The sequence below is a fragment of the Paroedura picta genome, chromosome 2, assembly GCF_049243985.1.
Source record: "Paroedura picta isolate Pp20150507F chromosome 2, Ppicta_v3.0, whole genome shotgun sequence".
NCBI lineage: Eukaryota > Metazoa > Chordata > Lepidosauria > Squamata > Gekkonidae > Paroedura > Paroedura picta.
The window spans coordinates 91,929,407-91,952,961 of NC_135370.1; the positions used below are offsets into that span (position 1 = coordinate 91,929,407).

The 23,555-nt window shown below is 42.2% G+C and overlaps 1 protein-coding gene across 2 annotated transcripts in view; it reads right to left on the reverse strand.

The window, feature by feature from the left end:
• Window positions 1–17,097, reverse strand: part of OTOG (otogelin) — a 180,046-nt gene extending 162,949 nt beyond the window's left edge. For both annotated transcript variants that reach the window (XM_077321603.1, XM_077321602.1), the window contains exons 1-8: window positions 16,898–17,097; window positions 16,563–16,623; window positions 15,467–15,521; window positions 11,919–12,009; window positions 3,634–3,726; window positions 2,986–3,140; window positions 1,736–1,854; window positions 454–659 (exon numbers count right to left, since the gene is read on the reverse strand). In XM_077321603.1, coding sequence (XP_077177718.1) covers window positions 454–659; window positions 1,736–1,854; window positions 2,986–3,140; window positions 3,634–3,726; window positions 11,919–12,009; window positions 15,467–15,521; window positions 16,563–16,623; window positions 16,898–16,952 — 835 coding nt within the window. In that variant the 5' untranslated portion in view covers window positions 16,953–17,097. The remainder of the gene's footprint in view (window positions 1–453; window positions 660–1,735; window positions 1,855–2,985; window positions 3,141–3,633; window positions 3,727–11,918; window positions 12,010–15,466; window positions 15,522–16,562; window positions 16,624–16,897) is intronic.
• Window positions 17,098–23,555: the final 6,458 nt, after the last annotated feature.

Genomic DNA, 23,555 nt, shown 5'->3' on the forward strand with positions numbered 1-23,555 from the left:
TATGAGCAGAGAGCAACCTCCGTGGTCCACCCCTGCTCTGCCCATTTTTATAAATGGGCTTTAATTCTAGTATAATAAATAAAATAAATACATTAAATAAAATAAATAAGTAAATCTGTTTCACTGTCTGCTGATTCATGCATGCTGATTTATTTGGTAATGGAACAAGTTCCTGGGTACCCTGAACACTCATCATCAAAAATATATGGCATTGTAATGTGGCACTTTTCATACTGTTATCCTATCTTTAATATCGCTAATATGGACTCCGAATAAACAAGATCACATTTGGGGGTGGCTTACTTAAGCTCTTGATTATATTCATAATTACCATTTCTTTCCATCAAAACCTTTGTTTTATATTTTGGTAATACAGAAATGTCTGTAATTTCTGAGATTAAAAAATGACACTTGTAATATGAAAGGCCATAGGAAAATGTATAAAATACTCACCATAACTTGTAACAAGTTCATCTTGCAAAATAGCATTGTTGTTACCACACAATCCATGTGTCTTCCCCAGATAGTCAGGAGCCATCTTAATATAAACAGAAGACGTACCATCCCATGCCAGAGAGAAAGCATACTGATGTCTGATAATAATATATCCAGCTAGTTTTTGAATATACAGGTTTCCTATGGCATATGGTAATTGGACTCTGGGAAGCCAAATAAATACCATCATAAATAAAAGAATAAATGGCCAGTTTTCAATTGTTTAAACCCATTTATAAATATATAAATATTATAAATATATAAACACTAATCCTATCCAAAGCCAGGTAAACGGAGGTCAATCGTAGAAGAGAACCATTTCCTCACTTTTGCAACCTAAAGTTACAAACACTAAACCTGAACTGAAAGTGACTTAACCCCCCACCCCACACTGAATTACATTTGTGTGATTCTTGCTCCATCCTAAACATTAGTGGCTCTGATATTTGTAAAACAGCCCTATGAAAGGAGCGCTGTGTGGGATACATCCAGGTGTCCGGCCTACGCTTCCGCCTGCACAGGCTAATCCAGGCACGCCCAGCCTGCCTGTAGAAGTCGGCTGCAAGGCACTTGCAGGCTCACACCCAGACCTTTCCTGGCTGCCAAGGAGGGAATTTCCACAGTGCCCTGCCTCGGCTGCCAATCTACCTGGGCCCCAGCGGCTGCATCAGGCCAACCGCCTGCGGAGCCATCGGTCCAGCCACTAGCACAACTTTCAGCTTTCCCATCGTGTGGCAGGTCGACCATTGACCTAGCCACAGCAGGAACACCAGGTCACCCGGTGACACCGCTGTCAGGAGGGCCGCAAGGTACTCAGCCGGCCACGAGGCACTCAGCCAGCCTCGCGGCCCGACCCTGCTTGCCCACCGAGGAAAGTGCTCCCGCGGTGCCCTGCCTCGACTGCCAATCGAACTGCCTGCCTGTAGCCACACCAGGCCAACCGCCTGCGGAGACGTCATGCCAGCTGCAAGCAGGACTTCCAGCTTGCCTGCCACATGCCAGCCCAACCAGATGTGGAGTTGTCGCCCCGGCCGCCAGTGGGAACACTAGGTAAGGCAGCGGCAGCACCCTCGGGGGAGGGGGCACCATTGTATTCCTGGATGCAATGGGCTTTCAGACTATAAGACAATTTGCCTATGGGAATAAAACCAGCATATCTTAAGCATGCTTGCACTGTACATATCAAAATGATGAATCAAGTAAAACATTAGAGACTGTAAAAATAAGTAAGTAAATTTACCCAGTTCCTCTGTAAGTAACCTCATTACTTAATCTTATTTCCCCATCTCCAGAAAAGTATAAACTAACAGACCGCTTACAAAAATAGGGAGAAGAATTGCATTCTGGATCATTATGGACCTGACAAAAATAAAGTAGAGAAATTAATGTTTTAATAACAGGAACTACAACCTCTGCATTTGCATCCTGCTATAGAAACAGAACCAAGTAATGCACTTTTTATGAGTGGGAACTTAGTTCGGTCTTCTTATCTAAATCATTAAGTTTAGGAAAATGACTAAGGGGAAAACATGATCACTGTGAACAGCAATTAGAGGAAAGGTAGCATAAACTTATTCATCCATCAAACCTCTCTGCTACTACTGGGAAAAATACATATTTTGTAATATACTCCATTACAGTGAGGAAAAATCAGTTTTGCCCAGCATCAAATAGCATCAGATGCAGTTTCCCAATCACAAAAGCATATATGGGTTAAAAGGTAAAGGGATCCCCTGTGCAAGCACCGAGTCACGTCTGACCCTTGGGGTAACGCCCTCCAGCGTTTTCATGGCAGACTCAATACGGGGTGGTTTGCCAGTGCCTTCCCCAGTCATTACCGTTTTACCCCCTCCCCCCACAAGCTGGGTACTCATTTTACCGACCTCGGAAGGATGGAAGCCTGAGTCAACCTTGAGCCAGCTGCTGGGATTGAACTCCCAACCTCATGGACAGACAGCTTCAGACAACATTTCTGCCGCTTACCACTATGCGCCACAAGAGGCTCTATATATATGGGTTAGATTTGCAATATTTTGATTTTCAGGTACCCACACAACCCTTTGGTACACAAATACACTGTGCATTTCCCTCTATTTTCATCTAAAGTGTCTTTCAATATTAGCTGGCTCTCTTTTTATTGAATCTTCCCAAATACCAATTGATAGGTTGACAATGCTTGGGGGAAATGAGTCCACCTCATTCTTTGGAATAGGGAGACCTGTTTTACATGTATTCATGGGCTTTTCTGAATCCTAGTGATGAATTCTATAGTCAGCTACACTTCCTTGACTCCATCCTAAATTCTCTGGAATACACCCTGAGAGCTAAGTCTGAAAACTTAACAACGTAAGCACTCAATCAACTGAAGTATATCAGAAAATATAATCTCTCTATTTTGGATTCAGGAGAAAGCTGAAGTTTCTCACAACTATTTTTAAAAAGTCTTACATTTAAATTTATTTGAAATACTTTAATAAAATTAAGATTTACCTGTATAGAGAAGCTCTGCTCATCTATTTCATTCTGCCTCACAAGCACATATGTAGATTTCCCAGAGAAAAAGTAATAAAGCCCATCAAAGGTTTCATAATGATATTGTCCCCACGTTCGGCATATATTATCTCGTTCTGCTCCTGTGTTATATACTATAGAAATACAGAAAGTAATTGATCGTTTCAGAGAGTAGCCGTGATCTGGAGCAGAACAGTTATATTCAAGTCCACTAGTACCTTAGATACCAACAAAAGTTTCAGGATACAAGTTGTCAAAATCAAGATTTGACTCGTAAAAGTTTATATCCTGTAATTCTTGTTGGTCTCTAAACTGCTACTGGACTCGAATCTAAGTCAGAAGGAGCATACCTTGCTGATGTTTATGTAATTTATGAAGGAGAGATGATAGGTACACAATAATACACAAAGGAAGAACATTTACATAAGCAGAGTGATGCAGCATAACCTTTCATCAACTTCTACTTCAGAATAAGAAGATCCCTAACTTTCCAGTTGCACTTAGTATACTTTAGGAAGTTGAACTGAGTTCTAAGCACAGTTCTGTCAAAAGGGCTATAATCCTAATTTAGAGTCTTCAATTAGCCTAGCTGTGGAATTTACCCTGTAAACTGCATTTTCTACTCACCTATCTGACATCTTGTTCCAGTAGCATTGTATCGACTACAGTCACACAACTGCCAATGCACACACTCGCCTCCATTAAAGCATGTGAATGAATCTGTTTAAAAGGTATACATGATTGTTGCATTACAAATCAGTAATTATTCAAGGCCTAATTATGCCATCCAATAAAATCATGGGCCATACAGGTCATCTAGTCCAACTCCCCACTCAATGTAGGAACAGCCTAAAGTATACCTGAGAAGTATCTATCCAGCTGCTGTTTAAAGTCTGCCAGTGAGGGGGAGTTCACCACCTCCTTAGGCAGCCTATTCCACTGCTAAACTACTCTGTGAAAAAAAATTCTGATATCTAGTCGATACTGTTCTACATGTAGTGTAAACCCATCATTGCAGGTCCTATCCTTTGCTGCCAACAGGAAGCCCTCCCTACCTTCCTCCAATAGACGGATACTTAACCAAATAGTGACAATATCACATCCTTCTAACTGATGGATTACTAAAGAATATGTTTACATTATATTATTAATATTATATAAGGCTACCATAATTATCAGAGATAACAGTCTTATATAAAGGAAAATTAGTAGCATATATACACATATTATACATTTGTATACATACACAACTATACTGCAAATTTACATTGGTTGTTGGAATATACAAAAGAATTTCAGAAGACAATTTCATAGATTACAGTAAAGTTTTTGACTGTGAATCATAAAAAGCTACGGTTGGTTTTAAAGAAAATGGGTGTGCCACAGTATCTGATTGTTTTGATGCACAATCTATACTCAAGACAAGAGAACACTGTTAGGACAGAATATGGAGACACAGAATGGTTTCCAATTGGCAAAAGTGTCAGAGAAGGGTGTATTTTATCTTTTCATTCTGTTTGCAGAACACTTTATAAAGACACCTGGATTAGATTTATATGAAGGTGACATGAAAATTGGTGGAACATTAACAGTTTGAGATAGGCAGATGACACGATATCATTGGCAGAAAATAGCAAAAACGTGAAGCAACTACTAATGAAGGTTAAAGCAGAAAATGCCAAAAATGCCAAAGCAGAATTATGGCTGATCATCAAGATGACAAATTAATGATAACTGGAGAATTATATAATATAAAGGTAGATGATGAAGAAACTGAGAATTGTTCAAGATTTTCCATTCCTTGACTCCATCATCACCCAAAAGTGGGACTGCACCCAAGAAGTCAGAAGACAACTGAAACTGGGGAAGGCTGCCATGTGCTAGAAACGGATATGTTGCTGGAGACCAAGGTCAAGTTAATTCATGCCAAAGTATTTTCATAGAATCATAGAATCATAGAATCATAGAATCATAGAGTTGGAAGGGGCCATACAGGCCATCTAGTCCAACCCCCTGCTCAACGCAGGATTAGCCCTAAGCATCCTAAAGCATCCAAGAAAAGTGTGTATCCAACCTTTGCTTGAAGACTGCCAGTGAGGGGGAGCTCACCACCTCCTTAGGCAGCCTATTCCACTGCTGAACTACTCTGACTGTGAAAAACTTTTTCCTGATATCTAGCCTGTATCGTTGTACTTAAAGTTTAAACCCATTACTGCGTGTCCTCTCCTCTGCAGCCAACAGAAACAGCATCCTGCCCTCCTCCAAGTGACAACCTTTCAAATACTTAAAGAGGGCTATCATGTCCCCTCTCAACCTCCTTTTCTCCAGGCTGAACATTCCCAAGTCCCTCAACCTATCTTCATAGGGCTTGGTCCCTTGGCCCCAGATCATCTTCGTCGCTCTCCTCTGTACCCTTTCAATTTTATCTACGTCCTTCTTGAAGTGAGGCCTCCAGAACTGCACACAGTACTTTCGATAAGTGCAGTCCATCAGGTGCTAGTAGGCCTTCCTCAAGAAAGCCTATCCCATGGTCCCAGAAACCAAATCTCTCCTGCCGGCACCAACTACGCAGCCAGTGATTCACCTCCATTATCTTCTTCTCCCGACGCATTCCTCTTCCCTTGACAGGCAAGATTGAAGAGAATACCACTTGTGCCCCTATTTGCTTGAGCTTCCTCCCCAGATCTTGATAGTCTTTTTTAATAGGAGCGATGGTATTCAGGGACATGTCATTCGTTCCCACATGGACCATCACAAATGGGTAGCGATCCGTAGATTTGAGGAGTTTGGGCAGCCGTTCTGAAACATTTTCCATAACTATCTATGAGTGGGAAAGAGGAAGACAGGCTGACAGGAAAAAGGTAGATTCCTTTGAAATGTGGTGTTGGGGAAGAGGTCTACAGATACATGACTGCCAAAAAAGACAAATAAACATGTCTTAACCAAAATCAAACTGTAGTCTCCCTAGAAGCAAAAATGATTAAACTGTGGCTATTGGACTTTGGTCACATCATCATCATCATCATCATCATCATCATTATTATTATTGGACTTGTTACTTGCTTCTCCACGGAGGCTCGAGGCGAATTACAGCATAAACCCCCCAAAAAACCATACAAAACGAGTCACTAGGAAAGACAATAATACTAGGAAACACTGATGAAGCATGAAAAGAGGAAGCCCCAACTTGAGATGAATAAAACAATAACATTTGCAACAGTAAAAATCCCCTCCCATCCACCCCCAACTCTCCCTCCAACACCTTCCCTCCCCTTACCAAGCCGCCAGAAATTCTGCATTGCGCCCAGACAGTGCAAACCCAGATGCCCAAAGGGATCGAAGGAGGGGTCAGATCTTCATCAACCTGGCCTCAACCAAATGCCTGGTGAAACATATCCATCTTACAGACCATGCAGATGAAGAAGTTTCGAGAGGGCCCTCAGCTCTTCCGGGAGCTCATTCTACCAGGCAGGGGCCAGGACCAAGAAGGATCCTGGGATTAAAGACATCATATTCTGTTTGAGGCTCCCTTTCCACAGGTAGCTGTGATGATGCCCTTTCTATGTATCTTTTTACTGCTTTAAAGGTAAAGGTAAAGGTATCCCCTGTGCAAGCACCGAGTCATGTCTGACCCTTGGGGTGACGCCCTCCAGCGTTTTCATGGCAGACTCAATACGGGGTGGTTTGCCAGTGCCTTCCCCAGTCATTACCGTTTACCCCCCAGCAAGCTGGGTACTCATTTTACCGACCTCGGAAGGATGGAGGGCTGAGTCAACCTTGAGCCGGCTGCTGGGATTGAACCCCCAGCCTCATGGGCAAAGCTTTCAGACGGCTGCCTTACCACTCTGCGCCACAAGAGGCTCATTTTTTACTGCTTTAGTAGTATATAAATGAAGCAGCTGCCATAGCATAAGTCCTGATCCAGCAAGTACCTTGTAAACTAGGCAAACAAGTACCTTTACAAGTACCTTGTAAACTAGGCAAACGTTAAGAAGAAATTGTGAAGAAAAAGAGTTTGTTATGGCAGCTTCCCCTAGTCAGCAGCTTGCTAAAAAAGTCAGCAGCTTGCTGAAAAATATTTTGGTCCAGTCCAATCTTGCAGGAAAATGTGCACTGTAAGTAAACAAGGATATATTTCATGTACTAAAAGATCAATTTCTATATTCTATTTGTTAAAATCCTGAAGGACTCTCTCTTATTGTATGCTGCCATATAACATAAGGTGACCAGATTTTAACATTGGTAAAGCGGGACACCATTGGCCCGGGGTGTTCTTGGTTAAAAATGTGGTCTATATGGAGCAACAAAAAGTTTCATAGAACACATAGAACGCAAATATAGTATTGTAATATATATTTTTTAATTTCAACATAAGTACTATTTGCCAGGTACCTCCAAAAGTGGGACAATCTGGTCACCTTAATATACCAGCTTCACTTCTTGCATGGTTTCCTGTCTGTGCCCACTTTATCTAAGGTGCCAAGTCAGCAATAGCCCAGGATTGGGCTTTTTCTGTGATTGTTTCATACCAGTGAAACAGCCTTTGGAAGAGATAAGGATGGTATCCACACTTCTAGTTTACCAGTGAGGCAGAAAAACAAAATTATTCTGCAGAACTCTAGGACAATTTGGACCAAAAGACATATTTTTCATGCTGTGGTCAAATTTTTGTAGAAACAATTTTAATGTAGTTTTTAATTAAATATTTTTCATAAAGTTTTATTGTAGTTACTTACCTTCAGTTTTGGGTTCATCAAGATAAAAAAGGATAACAAAAATAAAATACAAGAAAATTGTAAATAAATCCTCAAGCTTTAAATTCCTCCTCCTTCTTTTAAATTCCTCTTTGAATACCACAATTTTTGAAAAGTATTCCCTAAACCAATATTAGCACATCCAGTTGTCAATTAATTTCTCCTATCTACATTCTTCATGAAATCTTATGAAAAGTTTGCTGTAGGCACTATGTACTAAGTCTCCTGGAACAGTGGTCCCCAACCTGCGGGCCGCGGCCCGGTGCCGGGCCGCAAAGGCCATGGCACCGGGCCGCGGCTCCCTCTCCCCGCCCCGCCCCCGCAGTAAAACTTCCCAGGCCGCAAGCTTGCGGCCCGGGAAGCTTCTTACTGCGGGAGGCGGGGAGAGGGAATCAGGGCCGGGCCGCGCCTGTGCGGGCCACGCCCGCTCGGCCCGATCCGCGGGCGCGGCCCGTGGGCGCGGCCCGATCCGTGGGCGCGGCCCGGGCGCGGCTCGGGTGCGGCCCGATCCGCGGGCGCGGCGTGGGCGCGGCCCGTGGGCGCGGCCCGATCCGCGGGCGTGGCCCGCACGGGCGCGGTCCGCGGGGGCGCGGCCCGATGCCCTGCCGGTCCCCAGCCTCGGAAAGGTTGGGGACCACTGTCCTGGAACATCTGATAAGTTCATGTTTCCAAGCATACAAAGGAGACATGCCAAGGAACTATGGCCAATTGTGCTTTTCCGTTATGCATCCCATTATGCATATGTTCATGCTTCAAATGCTGCAGTGTTCATTATGACTCATACAGGGACACATTTTCCCTCTCATTCAGGGTTATATTAGGATGATGTAACTATAGTATTAACGCAATCTTTCAAGCACATTGTTGATAGTACAAAAATATTAATCCCTAGAAGTCTCATTTGTTCAAAGATCTGGGCACAGGAAACATAATCACATTGATGTGCAGCACCAGATTAAAGTGGATTTACATAGCTTCCTTTAACATCATAGTGGAATCTTTTATAACTTCCCTATATGGCTGATTCACATGAAACTTGGATATGGGAATAGTTTCATCTATGAGTATCATAATAATTCTGGTAAAAGCACTTTCTGAACCATTTTCATTAGTCCTCATTATGCAGCGGCAAACACACTATTCAAACCTACCCAGATTTCAGTAACCAATCTGGAGCTTTGATCCCAAGCTTTGTTTCCGCCTCCCTTTTTCATAGCAGACTATACCCTCCAAAACAGAGCACATTCCTTATTCCTTTATTAAGTGTCAGATTGGGAAACAGAAATTTCACTTGCCTCTCTGCCACTCTCACTGAAGAGCAAGGCAGATTGTAGAATAAAAAACAATGCAACCATACTGCACAAGACATCCAATGAACAATTCCAAAGGACTTACAAATTATAAACAATAAACAGCAAACTGCTTAAGATAAGGTATAAACCAGGGGTAGTCAACCTGTGGTCCTCCAGATGTCCATGGACTACAATTCCCATGAGCCCCTGCCAGCATTTGCTGGCAGGGGTTCATGGGAATTGTGGTCCATGAACATCTGGAGGACCACAGGTTGACTAGCCCTGCAATAAACAATGCAGAAATTGAATGACAGTGGCTTAAGACTATGCACAGAATGCAAGACATACATAATCTTTGTAGCAGACTATATTCCATTATAAAGGCACCTTCCCAGTCTGTTCCATTCTACAAGTTGAGTCCCTTTTTAAAAATTCACATTTTGCACATTCTGTATAACGACAGAAGTGTATGATCCTTTCTGGCCTCCCCAGGGCTGGAGGCCACAACAGAGAATGCGTGCAAATCAGGAGTTGACAATCTTATCCATTTGCAAAGTGGTAACTTCAGAAGGCTTTGCTTAGAAGAGTGAAGGTGCTATGGATGAGCATGACTGGACAGTCAGTTCAGCAGATATGTAGGAACCATTAAGGATTCTATATGTGACAGCCACTACCAGGAACTGCCCTGTAACCAGTGCGATGACTGCAAAATGGGTGTGACATGCATGTTCTGCCTAGTAACTGACAGTAACCAAGATGCAGCATTATGTAACAAGTTTCTGAATTGACCCATGGAATAGATACACTTGGCTAGATCAACTGAGTCAGTGTGAGGGGCCCTTTTCCAGACTAGTAAATTAAAATGGAAAAAAAAAAGCTTTTTAGTAACTACAATAACTTGTTTCTCCAGCAATAATGCCTCAAAGCTCTTAACTGATGAAGTCAGTGTCAGCTGGACCACAGCAAAAGTAGGAAGCACAATGTCCTTTAAGATATCAGTCCTTACAACCAAAATCACCTCCGTCATGTAAGGATTCTATTTCAGCTTGTTTACTCTTATCCATTGAAACACAGCAGTGAGGCACAGGTTCAATATCTATACAGCATCACCAGGAAATTTAGAACAAGTAATATAGAGCTGGGTATCATCAAAATACTGATGACAGCCTATTCCAAAACAATAAATGAGAGCTCCTTGGTAGAAGGGTGTGACAAAAAAATGTAATAAATACATTTGGTGATAGATACTTTGAAGCCCATAACTAAAAGGATGTAGACTGCAGTGGATGACCACTTTTTCAATATCCAAAAAGAAGCACAAATGGAAAGACTTAGGAATCAGTCCCTTAATTGCCATATCTCCTAATTCTTTTCCTCAGGTAAAAGAAGAGTCCCAGTGAGCTGTCTTTTTTCAGACATAATTTTTCTTCATAACTCGGGATTTCCGCAACCCTTAAATGTAGCGTCATGCCAGTCAAATGCAAGCTGAATATTCCGGCCGTTTCACATGACATCACCCACATTTTGCATCTGACTCGCTGACTGCTCACTACATCTTCCATTTTAAAGCACTTCTCTGGGAACCTCAAAAAGTGGATTCACCACCCTGAAAAGTGCTAGCAACCGGAGACCAACCAGCAGGCAACCAGCAGAAGGAAGGTATGGAGGCTCAAATGCACTAGAGTTGTCTGCAGCATCCCACCCTCGCTCAAGCCTCCCTCTCCCTTGCTCCCAGAGACAAGAATTATTAATTTTCAAATAGCAAACTTCCTGGAGCAACAAATAGGTAGACATGTGTGTAGGTGATGCCAGTAATAAAATAATATTTCATTCAACAAAATATGCCTCTCAAAAGTTTTCTTCCCCCCCCCCCCCAATCCAGGAACAATATTAATTTACTCAAAGGACTCCGCCACTTCAGCTTCAGCGCCCATGGAAGTCAATCGCGCCATAGATTATAATGTGAATGTCAGCATTCCCACCTTTCCTGGGGCCAAGGGGTTGGGGGTTTGAGGTATAGCCTCCAAACTTTCAGGGTAGCTCCAGGAGGCTCTTCCTTGACTTCCCTCCAAATTTAAAAATGATTATAATGGAGGGCGGGGGGCACCCTCTTTGGGACCCCCTAGATGTGGGCCCCTTGGACCAATCATTTTGAAATTTGGAGGGAAGTCATGGAAGAGCCTCCAGGAGCTACCCTGAACGTATGGAGGCTGTACCTCAAACCCCCACCCACCCAGACCCTGGGAAAGGCAGGAAGGCCAACATTCACATTATAGTCAATGGAGCCATTGACTCCCATGGGCACCGAAGCGGCCGAATCAGGCCCTTCGTGCACAAGCCTACTCATGATCCAATAAGCATTCAAAAGCACTATGCATCAATGATTTTATGCATAGGCACTGCAACGGAGAAGTATGGTTAAAAAAAAATAGCAGGCATTGCAGGACTTTTAAACTGTGCCAGAATATGAAGGAAGGGGGTTGGTTGCCTGAATTTATTGACAGACAGAAGTGCAACACATATAAGATGCATTGCTTTCTTCCACCTCTTACAGCAGCAGGTGAGGAGGGTAAGACCTGCAAAACGAAGGCAGACAAAGGCGAGACAGCAAAAAGGTGAGGAGGGTGGGGGGGTTCCATAGAATATTGCGCTTTGCCATTTTGCGAGCGTGACACTATTTTTACTAATGTGTGGAAATGCTCTCAGTAAAACCCACGTATGTTTATGAAGAAAAGCCCCTCTGTATTAAATGTAGTGTTCTCCCAGGAAAATGCACATAGAATACCTGCGTAAGGCAATTTATTGAATTACTATTAATTCTGTCTGTAATTTTTTTAAAAAAAATTTTAAGCAATAAAGAGCTTACTGGAAGAGTCACAGATTGTGGTATGAAATCTTCTTTCCCTGGAAGACAATACTGTGATGGATGAAGAGTTAAAAACTGATGTTCCAAAAACCTTTAGAGAAAGAAGATAGATATTACAAACATATCAGTGTTTGTGCCTTGTAATAATTAAAAGTGTAGAAATGCAAGAATATGCATGCATATTTGAGAGAGAATTATGAGACCAAGCCTTGCATGCTGCCCTGATATATCATTCAAGACTGTATAATACACATGCCCACAAAAATTGATCTAAAAGTGTCATTGTTTAATACTGCAATAGGTTCCAAGTTGTAATCTCAGGCTGGGTGAAAGAGGACTACAAATACTACAGTGGATTTTGTTAATATTAGATATGACATTCACCATAATCAGCCCTAATTAATAATTCCAGTTTTGAGATTAACCTTAAACGCCCTAAAATCTTCACTTTTGCATATGAATTTGCTACAGACCTCTAACCAAAATGTCTTGACAACACCCAAAAGAAGATGACCCTAACACAATGTGAGTGGACATCAAGCTGGAACCCAGCTGAAAGATGGCAAACCTGGAAAGCGAGGCTCATTCCAACTGTGCCTTCCTCCTGCACAAGTAATGGGTGTCACTCACTGATATGGAGAAGTATGAAGCACTGAATTTATGGTGAATGATAAAGCACAGGTGACACCTGTTCCCTACTCAGGTAATGGACAGCTGATCACAAGATCACACGGTAAAATGCAACACCTTATGAAGCTGATTATGCAGTGAAGTATTTTTATACCCAAGAATCAAAACAAAATAACAACTAGACATAAAACCTGTGTAACCCTGTGCCATCCACCATCCAAAACAATAGTGCCTTACAATTTTCCCTGACTTGCTAACTTTCATGAATCAAGTCATTGAAATTCCCCTTTAATACAGTAATGGCTTCAGCAGGGATATACTAACAGAAACTTATGCACTTTCAGCCATTCAGCTGAACAACTGGTATCATTGTGGGTGAAAATTCAGAAACACACAAGTTATTTCTCCCACTAAGCTGATGACATGCACTATCAATTCTGACCACACCAATAATTTTTCCCATTATGAGTAGAATACTGTGATACAAATTCTAAGATTGTCTATGCAGGAATATTATAAAACTAATTCTAAGCAGGTCTACTCAAAATTGGTCTATTTAGTGGCTTACTCCCAAGAAATGTTCTTAGGATTGCATTGTATGGGTTGTGGAAAAAACAAATAAAGTATCAAACATTCCCCATTTCAACCTGGAGAAAAAATTGACAAGAAACTTGATTTTTCAAAAGGAAATGCTGGATAAAGTACTGGATAAAGTATAATTTTCATATTGAAAATTACACATTGGAAAAATACAATGCAACACAAACCAGAATTATTTTTTTAAATAATCTAACCAAACGTAAACACTTTAAATCCCACTGATTTCAGTGGAAGTAAGTGTATATATAGTTCTCCCACTGAAATCACATTTACACGCCACCATTTTCCTCTAAATATAGGGACCCAAGGCAAGTATAATAACATAAAACAATAATTAACAGTATATTAGACATACAAGAAATGATTGGGGTTAAACCAGGAGAAGAGAATCTCCTGGTTTAACCTCAGTCATTTCTTGTATGTCTAATATGCTGTTAATATAATAATCACATATGCCTATATTTTTAATTTCTGAATTTGCCAATATTACAAGACCTTCTATTTGGTTTTTGCAAATGTACTTTCCTATGATCCCTGTCCTACCTGTACACAATGGCATTACTTCTAAATCATAGGGCTGAGCTGCAATAAGCGTTTGAATTACTAGATATTAGCGCTACTTCAGTACCGTGAATATGGTTTGACTCAATAACATTTAAAATATTGCAACTTTCACTAGATCTTCTATCAAGCTTATATTTCCAAGTTACACACATTCCGTGTGAAAGATCTGAGAAATAGTTTGAGAACGCAACAAAGAGGCCATTTCCGTTCTATGGATGCCTTTTATAAAACCAAGCCTTTGGCCTTATCTACAGTTGATTTAATTACCAGTGTGTAGATGTGTAGAATGTTCCTCTCTCTGCTGAACTTTCCAAATAGTGATCAGAAAGAAGGAATCTGAGTCTTTTTATTGGCCATAATTAAGCTGTAAAAAGCCAAAAGCTAACTTCTTTAAAATTTAGTTTTTTCTCATTCAGCTAAGGGTATGCAAAGTGTGAAAGGAAAATATATATGTGTTGATATGTTTCTTATACAGAATTACTGAATGTCAATGTTATTGGGGGTCTTTTTATTAATGCCCACTCTTGAATCGGGCCTCCATTATTAAATTAACTATCTATTCTCCATCTATTTCAATGACAGTATCGAATTTAAATTATAATATTTTAAATGCATTAAGTTGGATTCAGTGATGCATAAGGGGAAAGGAACATTAATTTAGGGCAGTCATACAAGAATTATGTAAGGGTGGCAAGAACACAGTGCTTCAATATCATTTGTTAAAAAATATTATTATGGCACAACAGAATGTAAAACAGAGATTCACGTGTCTTTTTAAAATTGAAATTGTATGTGTCTTGCACACTTGGAACAGATAGTAGGGATACAATCACTTATTCCAGACTAGGATGAGTAATTTTATCATTTATATTTGCACAATATTCTTCAATCAAATCTTGTTACGATAGGGTTAGAAATAACATTGCTAGAAACATACCAGGAGAAATATGCCTATGATTACATCCTATATGATCCAATGCGTTTCTAATATCGATTATATTATTCATTATGCCTAGCATTATAAAAGTTGATAAATACCATAAAAGCAATATTTTACATTTATACAATTATTCAGTGATTTGTTCCATTGTTGACGTTTCTGTGGATTTCTGTCCAGATATAATGTCAAAGAAAACTAAACAACCAGAACAGGTTTGTTAATTTGGAATCAAGCTCTTTTTGCCACTGGTAGCATTGGGACAGTTGTAGTTTGCGTTCTCCGTCAATTACAGGACAGTCACAATCTAAAAACATCTGTAGTAATGGGGGCACTTCTAAAATGATCAGCCCATTAACTCTAATTGTGACATTCAAAATGCATCCATCATCAAGATATCCAGTGCGAGTCATTAATATTTGATGTATATAAAGTATTGTAACACCTTTTCATTAGTAAGTAAATATACAGGAAAAAAACAATTTATTTAACTGTCCATCTTTTGCATAACATCCTTGCATGAAAACAAAGGCAAAATGCTTTCACAGCAAACATGACTATTAATGAAAGCAAGGCCTTTCACTATTCTCCCCTGAAGACTCCTACAAACACAATTCTTTTCTAACACTGCTGGCAAATCAAATGTGAGATAAGAAACACATTTAGCTCCGCAGTCAAATGACTGAAAGAAAATATGACACCCCCTCCCTTTGGTGAATGTATGGCTAAGCTAGCCTGTGAGCTGTTGATTACAGAACTCCATCCTTTATACACAGAAAAACAGCTCCCATTAGGTGAGTGGGTGCCCTTGCCCTACCTGCTCTCCCAGGGCACTAGGATCTCCTTTCCGAGGTACTGCATTGCTGCCGTTCCTAGGAAGGAAAGAACAAGGCTAGGTTTGTTTGGCAGAGGTAATCTGCACCTTTCTTACTCATGCAGAACACAGGGACGCTGCAATTCTACTTTTACTCAAACAGGCTGAGGCCCCCAGGCTGAATTTGGAATTTCCTCATGTGTGCATACTTGACAAAACAGATTTAAAGGTTTTTGTCTCCTGACGCTGCATGCAGAGTTAATTCTCAAACTGTTCAGCTAAACTGGTTGCTAGTTTTTAGCAGTTAAGTGTTGAGTTCTCAGTGTATTTTAAGTTGTAGTGGCTCCAGATTTCCATATTTCCATCTTACTGATGGGAACAAAATCATGTCACTGTTTTGTAGGTAAGTACTGTTGCTGTTACTGAACTAGATTCTGGTATTACATGTATCTCCCATAGGCAAAAAAAAAAAAGGGGGGGGAGAATGTTCCTTTCCTTCAAAAATGTATCAGAGGAAAATTGATATATATCTTGGAATGTTAAATGACAGAAGCAAACAAGGTTAACAACTGAAAAGGCTTTGAAATTTTACCTTCAATTATGTTTCCCTACATCACGGCTACCATACATTACCACCTTTAACTGAGGCAGATATGTTCAAATTACCCAAGAGAGGGAGTACTGGGATTGTCAGATTCAGCTGCCAAACAAGGCATGTCACTGGCTGTTTCGGTATGTATTCCAGATGAAACCATGATAAAACTCCCATACCGTAAAAAGTCAAAGTTTGGGAACAAAATTTCACTAGGTGTTGTTTTGCCCATCCCAGGGTCACAGTCATCCTTCACAGGGTGGCATTTTTCTTTCTACGCTACTCTTTTTAATTAATCTATGAAAGGCCAAGGAGCCCTTCCAGATCTGTTCCAGGCAAACTTCCCTTCAAGGACCTGTGCACATAATGAGAAACAGGACACAATGCGTGCAGGGCACGGGCAAAAGGTAGCGAGATCCAATCCCACTTCCCTTAGCCGGTTGTCCGCAGCATCAGGAAGTCAAACCCACTCCGCCACCCTCATTCTTACCACTATCCGCTCCTTACCTTGCCTGACTACCGGCCGCGCTTGGGCTGAGTTGCGTCGCCGTGGAGCAGGAGAAGAGAGCTGCAAGAGAGAAAGGAGGCCGATAGCATGAGGCACCAGAGCCCCCCTCCCCTCCCCTCCCCTCCCCCAGACGTAGCAACGCCTGAGTCCAGTGGCACCTTCAAGCCCCACGAGCTTTGAGGCACGACAGCGTATTCCCAGAATAAATCTTTGCTGGTCTTGAAGATGCCATAGGACTCGGACTTCCGTTCTGCTGCATCAGACCGACCTAAACGCAGAACCTACGAACCCTTCGCACAGCCCCCACAGACGGTGCGCCTTTTCTAGAACTCACCGTGGGAGAGCCAGGCATAAAGTAGCACCTTGGCGTGCCTGAGGCACGGCTCCATCTGTAGCTGACAGCGTCGTCTGAGGCGGCCACCGAAGAAATGCGCCTTGCGTCGCCCTCTCCCTTTACTCGAACCGAGGACGCATCACCGCGCCAAGTGAGCGCGCAGCGCCGCGGGGCAATGGGAGGCGAGGGGCGGACCCGCTGGCTCGGCTCTTTTTGCCGTGTTCTCTTCCAGGCTTCGGCTTTGTGCCCGGATGGCTGCAGCTACAGCACCTAGGCTAGCCACTTGGGACGCCCCCCGTCATTAGCATAATGTAGGTCCCTCTGGAGGCGCCATCCCATCACCTTTTCCAAAAAAATAGGGACCTGCATTGCAGCTTTGGGATCCCCATGGCAAAATATGTGGGGGCTTCTTAGCCAGCAAATGGACATTTCCTTAAATCTTGGTCAACTGGCAAATTTTCTCCAAATCGAGTGGCAAGAAAATAATTAATACTGAAGTGTGTGTGTGGTTTATAAAATTTACATCGAGTTCTGGATTTTAAAAACAATTCTTTATTTATTTGCATGATTTATTTCTGAAAGATATAGGTTTCCTCTCTAGAGGCAAAAAATATTGTAGCCCTGTTTGTCAGTTACAGTAAACTTATAACAATCCATGTGCAGTGCATGCGTTCAATAGACATGTGTTCAATAGTTTTTGTGTTATGTTAATTGCTAATACTAATATAGAAGAAGATCAGATAGACAGAATAACTTTATGGGCATAACTCAATTTTAAAAAATAATGACAAATACAACCCCAATATTATGAACAATCCCAGCACGTCAGTTTAATTGTCCTTTTTCAAACTAAAATTCCCTGGTTTAGATACAGCCACCTTTTGTATAACCTTGGAGTCTCGATTGGCTAGCAATTTATAGCTCCGTTTCTGACTATTTGGACAAGGTGTTAGATTTTATAAGGTGTTCTCATTTGGACAAGGTGTTAGATTTTATAAGGTGTTCTCATAAAGGTGGCAATCCAAAAGTATGTCAGACAGGGAGTCAGGAAAACTCACTCCACATCTGCATCTGGTGACCCCCAAACATAAAATTATGCAAGTATTCTTTCACAGAAATTAAACAAACTGACTAATGGCGTGAAGCTCCATTGTTCATGATTGTATATAAATTGTTCTTTTTCTGGGGTTTCTCAGTTCAGTTCTGCCTCTTGTCCCACCATGCCAATCTTGCTCTTTTCTGCTGCTCCAGACAGATGAACACTCTACCTCGATCTACCCTGCAAGGCTGTTGTACGAATGCCGCCCCCCCCTCCCCCGGCCAAGCTGCTTGCCCTGCCGCAACCCCTGTGAAAGGGTCATTCAACCCCCAAAGGGGTCCTGACCTCCAGGTTGAGAGCCACTGGTCTAAAGAGTCTCAATAATTCAAGCAGACATTAGGTGGAATTCCAAGATATTGAGGTGAACAATTTGGTGGAATGAACGGAAATTAAATCTGAAACTCGTGATCATTGAACCTTTGTTTAATTGTTTTTAAGATATAACACTCACCTAAAGGAAGCAAAAAAAACTAAATCAATGCCAATCTGGGCAATTTTCTCCCTGATCTTGGTTGTCCAGATCAGGGAGTTCAATAGGGATCTTAATGTAAATATTTTATAATCATTAAACCCCCTACTTGGAAATGGATCCTTAGCCAGAATTTGATGGTGATAGACCGAGCTCTGGTTTACAATAACTTTTTATTTACTTCGGAGCATATAGTAAGGTAGAATATAGCAGAATGTGTACAGCTCCCCATTTTGTTTTGGGAAGCTAACATGTTTCCTTTTTTTGGCAGCATATATACACACCTCCTGTAAGATACACCTCCTGTAAGGTGTGAACAGAATAAGTTTTCAAGTTCTCAGAAGTAAATTTTTTTTAAAAACCCTTAACGGAGTGATGTTGTAGGGGTTTGTCCCCCATCCCCCCCCCCACCCACGGACATAAACACGCACTTTAACAAAAAATGACATGGATAACTTGAACACTTCCACACTGTTTTGAGTTTTGATTGATCCCAATAAAATTTGGGCATGGCTCTTGTTTTGGGGTTTTGGTTTGAACTAAATAATTTTCTAATTATTTTTAACTTCCTGCCTTTCAACAATTCAGTAAAAAACAACAACTGTATAACACAGGTAACCCCTTATTTACCCTTTTTCTTCGAAATCCATTTCTTTTGCTAAGTTTCATTCATTTGTGTGCAGATTCTCTCTTTTTTAATTCCTTTATTTTATTTGTTTTCTCCTGCATTTCTTCCTCTCTCCCCTGCCATCTGCCATACTGCTCTCAGCCTCCTTTTCCTTCCCTATGTCTCTTCCTACAGGTATCTCATAACAGTAGTTTAAAGCTGCCAGTGCCAGGTGAGAAACTGTCTCAGATGAAAAGAGTCTTTTTTCTAACTGCTTTAGGAAGTCTGTTAACAGTAAATAATTAAAAAGATCTCATTCCGCTCTTTGTAATTACTCCCTGTGTATTGTATTTCCAGCTGTGACAAATGAATCATCTCAATAAGAACGATGAAACATCAATGATGTTTTCTCCAAGAACTCTGTCCTACTATGAGCAATGGGAGAAAGTTTCCCCTCATTGTTGTTTTAGTCCTTTAAAACATTAAATTATATTTTATTTACTCCAAAATAGAAACATAGGCAAACTCCCATTTTCAAAAATGTTTAGTTGCTTACTAGAGGTTAGCCTCTGCTCACTTCACTTACAAACCCCTTAGCTCATTTTATAAAGGTTCTACCCCATGTTCTCTGCAGCATTTGGCCATAGTTATACCAGCTTGGTTTAGTGTTTAGGAGCGCTGACTTTTAATCTGGTTAGCCGGGTTTGATTCCGCACTCCCCCCACATGCTCTTTGTAAGCTGGGTGACCTTGGGCTTGCCACGGCACTGATAAAACTGTTCTGATCGGGTAGTGATATCAGGGCTCTCTCTCAGCCTCACCTACCACACAGGGTGTCTGTTGTGGGAAGAGGAAAAGGAAGGTGAAAATAAGCCGCTTTGAGACTCCTTCAGGTAGAGAAAAGTGGCATATAAGAACCAACTCTTCTTCTTCTGATACTAAGTATTTTCAATATATTTTGTTTGGCAAAAATAACTACGATGTAAAAGAAATTAGAGTGCATTAGATTTTTATTAAGAAATTTTAACAAATATTACATTCCTCCTTTTTCTTTTTTCAATACATTGCAGTAAGAGCATACTTCAGACACTGAACCTGTATTATTGCTGGAGTTGGTGTATAGTTCATAGGACATGGGAGAATGCAAGATGTTTCCCACACACACACATAAATATCTTTCTTTTGAAGTTGCAAGCCTATTATAATTAAATACTCATTTCTGTTGTGTCACTTCTACAGCTCTGACTACTGCCATAACAATTTTATTGGACATTCTTCTTCACTGTGTCAGTCTTAGAAGTTCTAGAAGTCTAGCTGCTCTTCTGGCCAGTCTATGAGACACTTTTCTCTGCTGTTTTGCTTCTAAAGTCTCCACTGCTCTTGCTGCTGCCATCCTCTTTTTTTCTAATGTATTCCTGATAGGGCCATCGATTAATTTAAAAAGTTTAAATTATACATTCAAACATATTAAAAATCACCTATTACAGAAAATCCACCACTGTGGGCTTTTCTGCAAGCCATAAATTTAGCATCATACTTACCCTCTGAAGAAAATATATTCTAGACGCTCTGCATAACCTTCCAAGTCTGACCAACAAACTGCTTGCTATATCTGCCATTTTAAAGCACAAGTTGGTGAATCCCCAAAAGTGGATTCACCAACCAAAAATGCGCTATCCCCCAGTGGACAATCAGCAGGCCAACAGCAAAAGAAATGTATGGAGGAGAAGAAGTGTTTCTCCGCCTCCAATGTACCTGCCTCCCTCTCCATTATTCTGGGGATTGGAAGTTTTTTTTTTAAGGCAAACAATCCGGAGCAACGACTAGACAGACAAGCGTGTAGGCGATGCCAGAAATAAAATTATTATTTTCCAAAGTTGTAACACAAAGCATGCCTCTCTAAAATCCTCCCCCAATCAGGAACGAGATTAATGTTTAACTATCAAAATATTTGTGATTCCATAAGGGGTGGCCTCTTGTGGCGCAGAGTGGAAAGGCAGCCGTCTGAAAGCTTTGCCCATGAGGCTGGGAGTTCAATCCCAGCAGCCGGCTCAAGGTCGACTCAGCCTTCCATCCTTCCGAGGTCGGTAAAATGAGTACCCAGCTTGCTGGGGGGTAAACGGTAATGACTGGGGAAGGCACTGGCAAACCACCCCGTATTGAGTCTGCCATGAAAACGCTAGAGGGCGTCACCCCAAGGGTCAGACATGACTCGGTGCTTGCACAGGGGATACCTTTACCTTTACCTTTAAGGGGTGGCATTCAAGAAGCACTCTGCATCAATGCATAGGTGTTTAAACAGAGAACTATGAATTTAAAAAAATTTGTGGGCATTGCAGGACCTTTTAAACATGGAGAGAGGGGATTGGCTGCCTGGATTGATTGACAGGGGCAGAAGATAGTCTTCCGCCATTTCCAGCAGCACACGTGGAGGGTGAGAAGGGCAAAAAGGTGGCAGACAAAAGCAAGACAGCATTCAGCTGGCGTAATGCTATTTTTACTTCTGTGCAGAAATGCAGTTGATGGGAAGCGGGGCAGTGCCTTCTTCAGCGTGGCCCCCGCATTGCCTGCATTCTCCACCACAACGTCATGCTTGGTCTGGGTCTAGGTTCAGGCCATGCCCTGCTGTACTCCCGGGCTCCTACCTCCAGGAAGGGGGGTTGCAACCCCCCCAATAGGTGGGGTGATGGGTTATCCCACCCTAGGCTGGAGTCTGTCTTCAGGGCTCGGCTCTCTCTTCTGGTCTTGGTATTCGGGTGAGTCCAGGGTCAATAATGCGTAGGAGTCCTGTCTTTATGCTGTGCCTTGTGTCGTTTATTTGTTCCTCTGTACGGCCATCTGCTGCGCGCCCCATCCTCAGCCGCTGACCCCCTCCCACTCCCTTTGTGCACCTTTTATGTGTTCTTTCCGGGTGCCTTCCCTGCCCCGCCCATCCTCCCGTCATCAGCCTGCTGCGCCATCCGCCGCCACCACCAACTCTGCTCCTGCCGCCACAATTGTGCTGAAGGTCTGTCCATTGGCCAAGCTGCTGGATCGTCCCTGGATGCCGAGCCCGCCTGGCCTCACTGCTACGGTCGCTACGGGGTCCATCCCAAGTGCAGGCTCGACAATGCCGGGTGGGTGAGTCGTTGTGGTGCTTGCTGGCGGCAGTGCGGGTCAGCCATCAGGTTAGGGCATGTCCAGGCAGGCCCAGACACCCTCTGGACCAAAGAATTCCCAGAGAAGCTGAAGAAGGCAGTGGTATGGCCTCTGATGAAGAAACCATCCCTGGATCCATTAGACCTTGCCAACTACTGCCCTGTCTCAAACTTAGTGTTCTAGGGAAGGTGGTGGAAAGAACTGCTGTAGACCAACTGAGAACATTCCTAGAGGATGCTTCAGTCATAGAACCAGCCCAAACAGACTTCCGGCCTGGCCATGGGGTTGAGACAGCATTGGTCACCTCCACCATCAGCTGGTCCAAGGTGGGTCAGTGCTGCTAATACTACTTGATATCTCAGCAGCGTTTGACATAGTAGATCACAAACTAGTAGCTCACTGCCTTGCTGACACCAGGGTACAAGAGACAACCCTTCAATGGCTGATCTCTTAGGAGTCACAGACAAAGGGTAGCAGTAGGAGAGAACCAATCACATCACTGGTATCTACAAGGAACAGTTCTTTTCCCAGTCTTATTTAGCATTTCTATGTGTCCTCTTGCCCAGCTGATATGGAGGTTCGGACTGGGATATTATCAATATGTGGATGAGCTTTTCCTCATGATGGACAGCCATCCTGACTCACCCCCAGATTCATTAGCCAGTTGTCTGGAAGCAGTGATAGGCTGGCTCAAGCAGAGCCACCTGAGACTTAATCCTTCAAAAACGGAGATCCTGTAGTTTGGTAGGAAAGGGCCAAGTGTGGAAACTCAATTGCCCTACCTGGACGGGGTGCAACTATGAGTTATGTATTCAGCCAGGAACCTAAGTGTGATCCTTGACACCTCTCTCTCCATGCAGGAACAGATAACAAGAGTAGCTCAGATAGTGTTCTTCCATCTGCGTCATAGTCTATGTGTATACCACATATATCCACTGTCCCCAGTCGTGCTTTCCCTGCCCTTGATCCCCTCCCCACCCCCAAGTGTCATTTCTGCCATTTACCATGGCAGGCTCCCTGCCTTCTTTTTAAAAAAAGACTTGATCGTGTTAAAATGCAATTCCAGCTTGAAGGACCTCACTCACAGCTTCTGGAACAATACTGATTACTCTGGTTGGGGGGGGGGCAGAATTATACAAAATGGCTTAGCTTTTCTTGTTTTCAGTACTCAAGGGACCAAAAACAGGCCTTGTTTGTTAGAACGCTACAGCGTCATAATGCGATAACTGAACCCTTCAACTAGATGGATTTAAGTCTATTTTAGTCAATTGAACTAAATGATGGTTTTTTTTTTTTAAGATTTCAGATTTGGGGGGGAATTTTCACTTCCTGTTCCTTAGCTACCT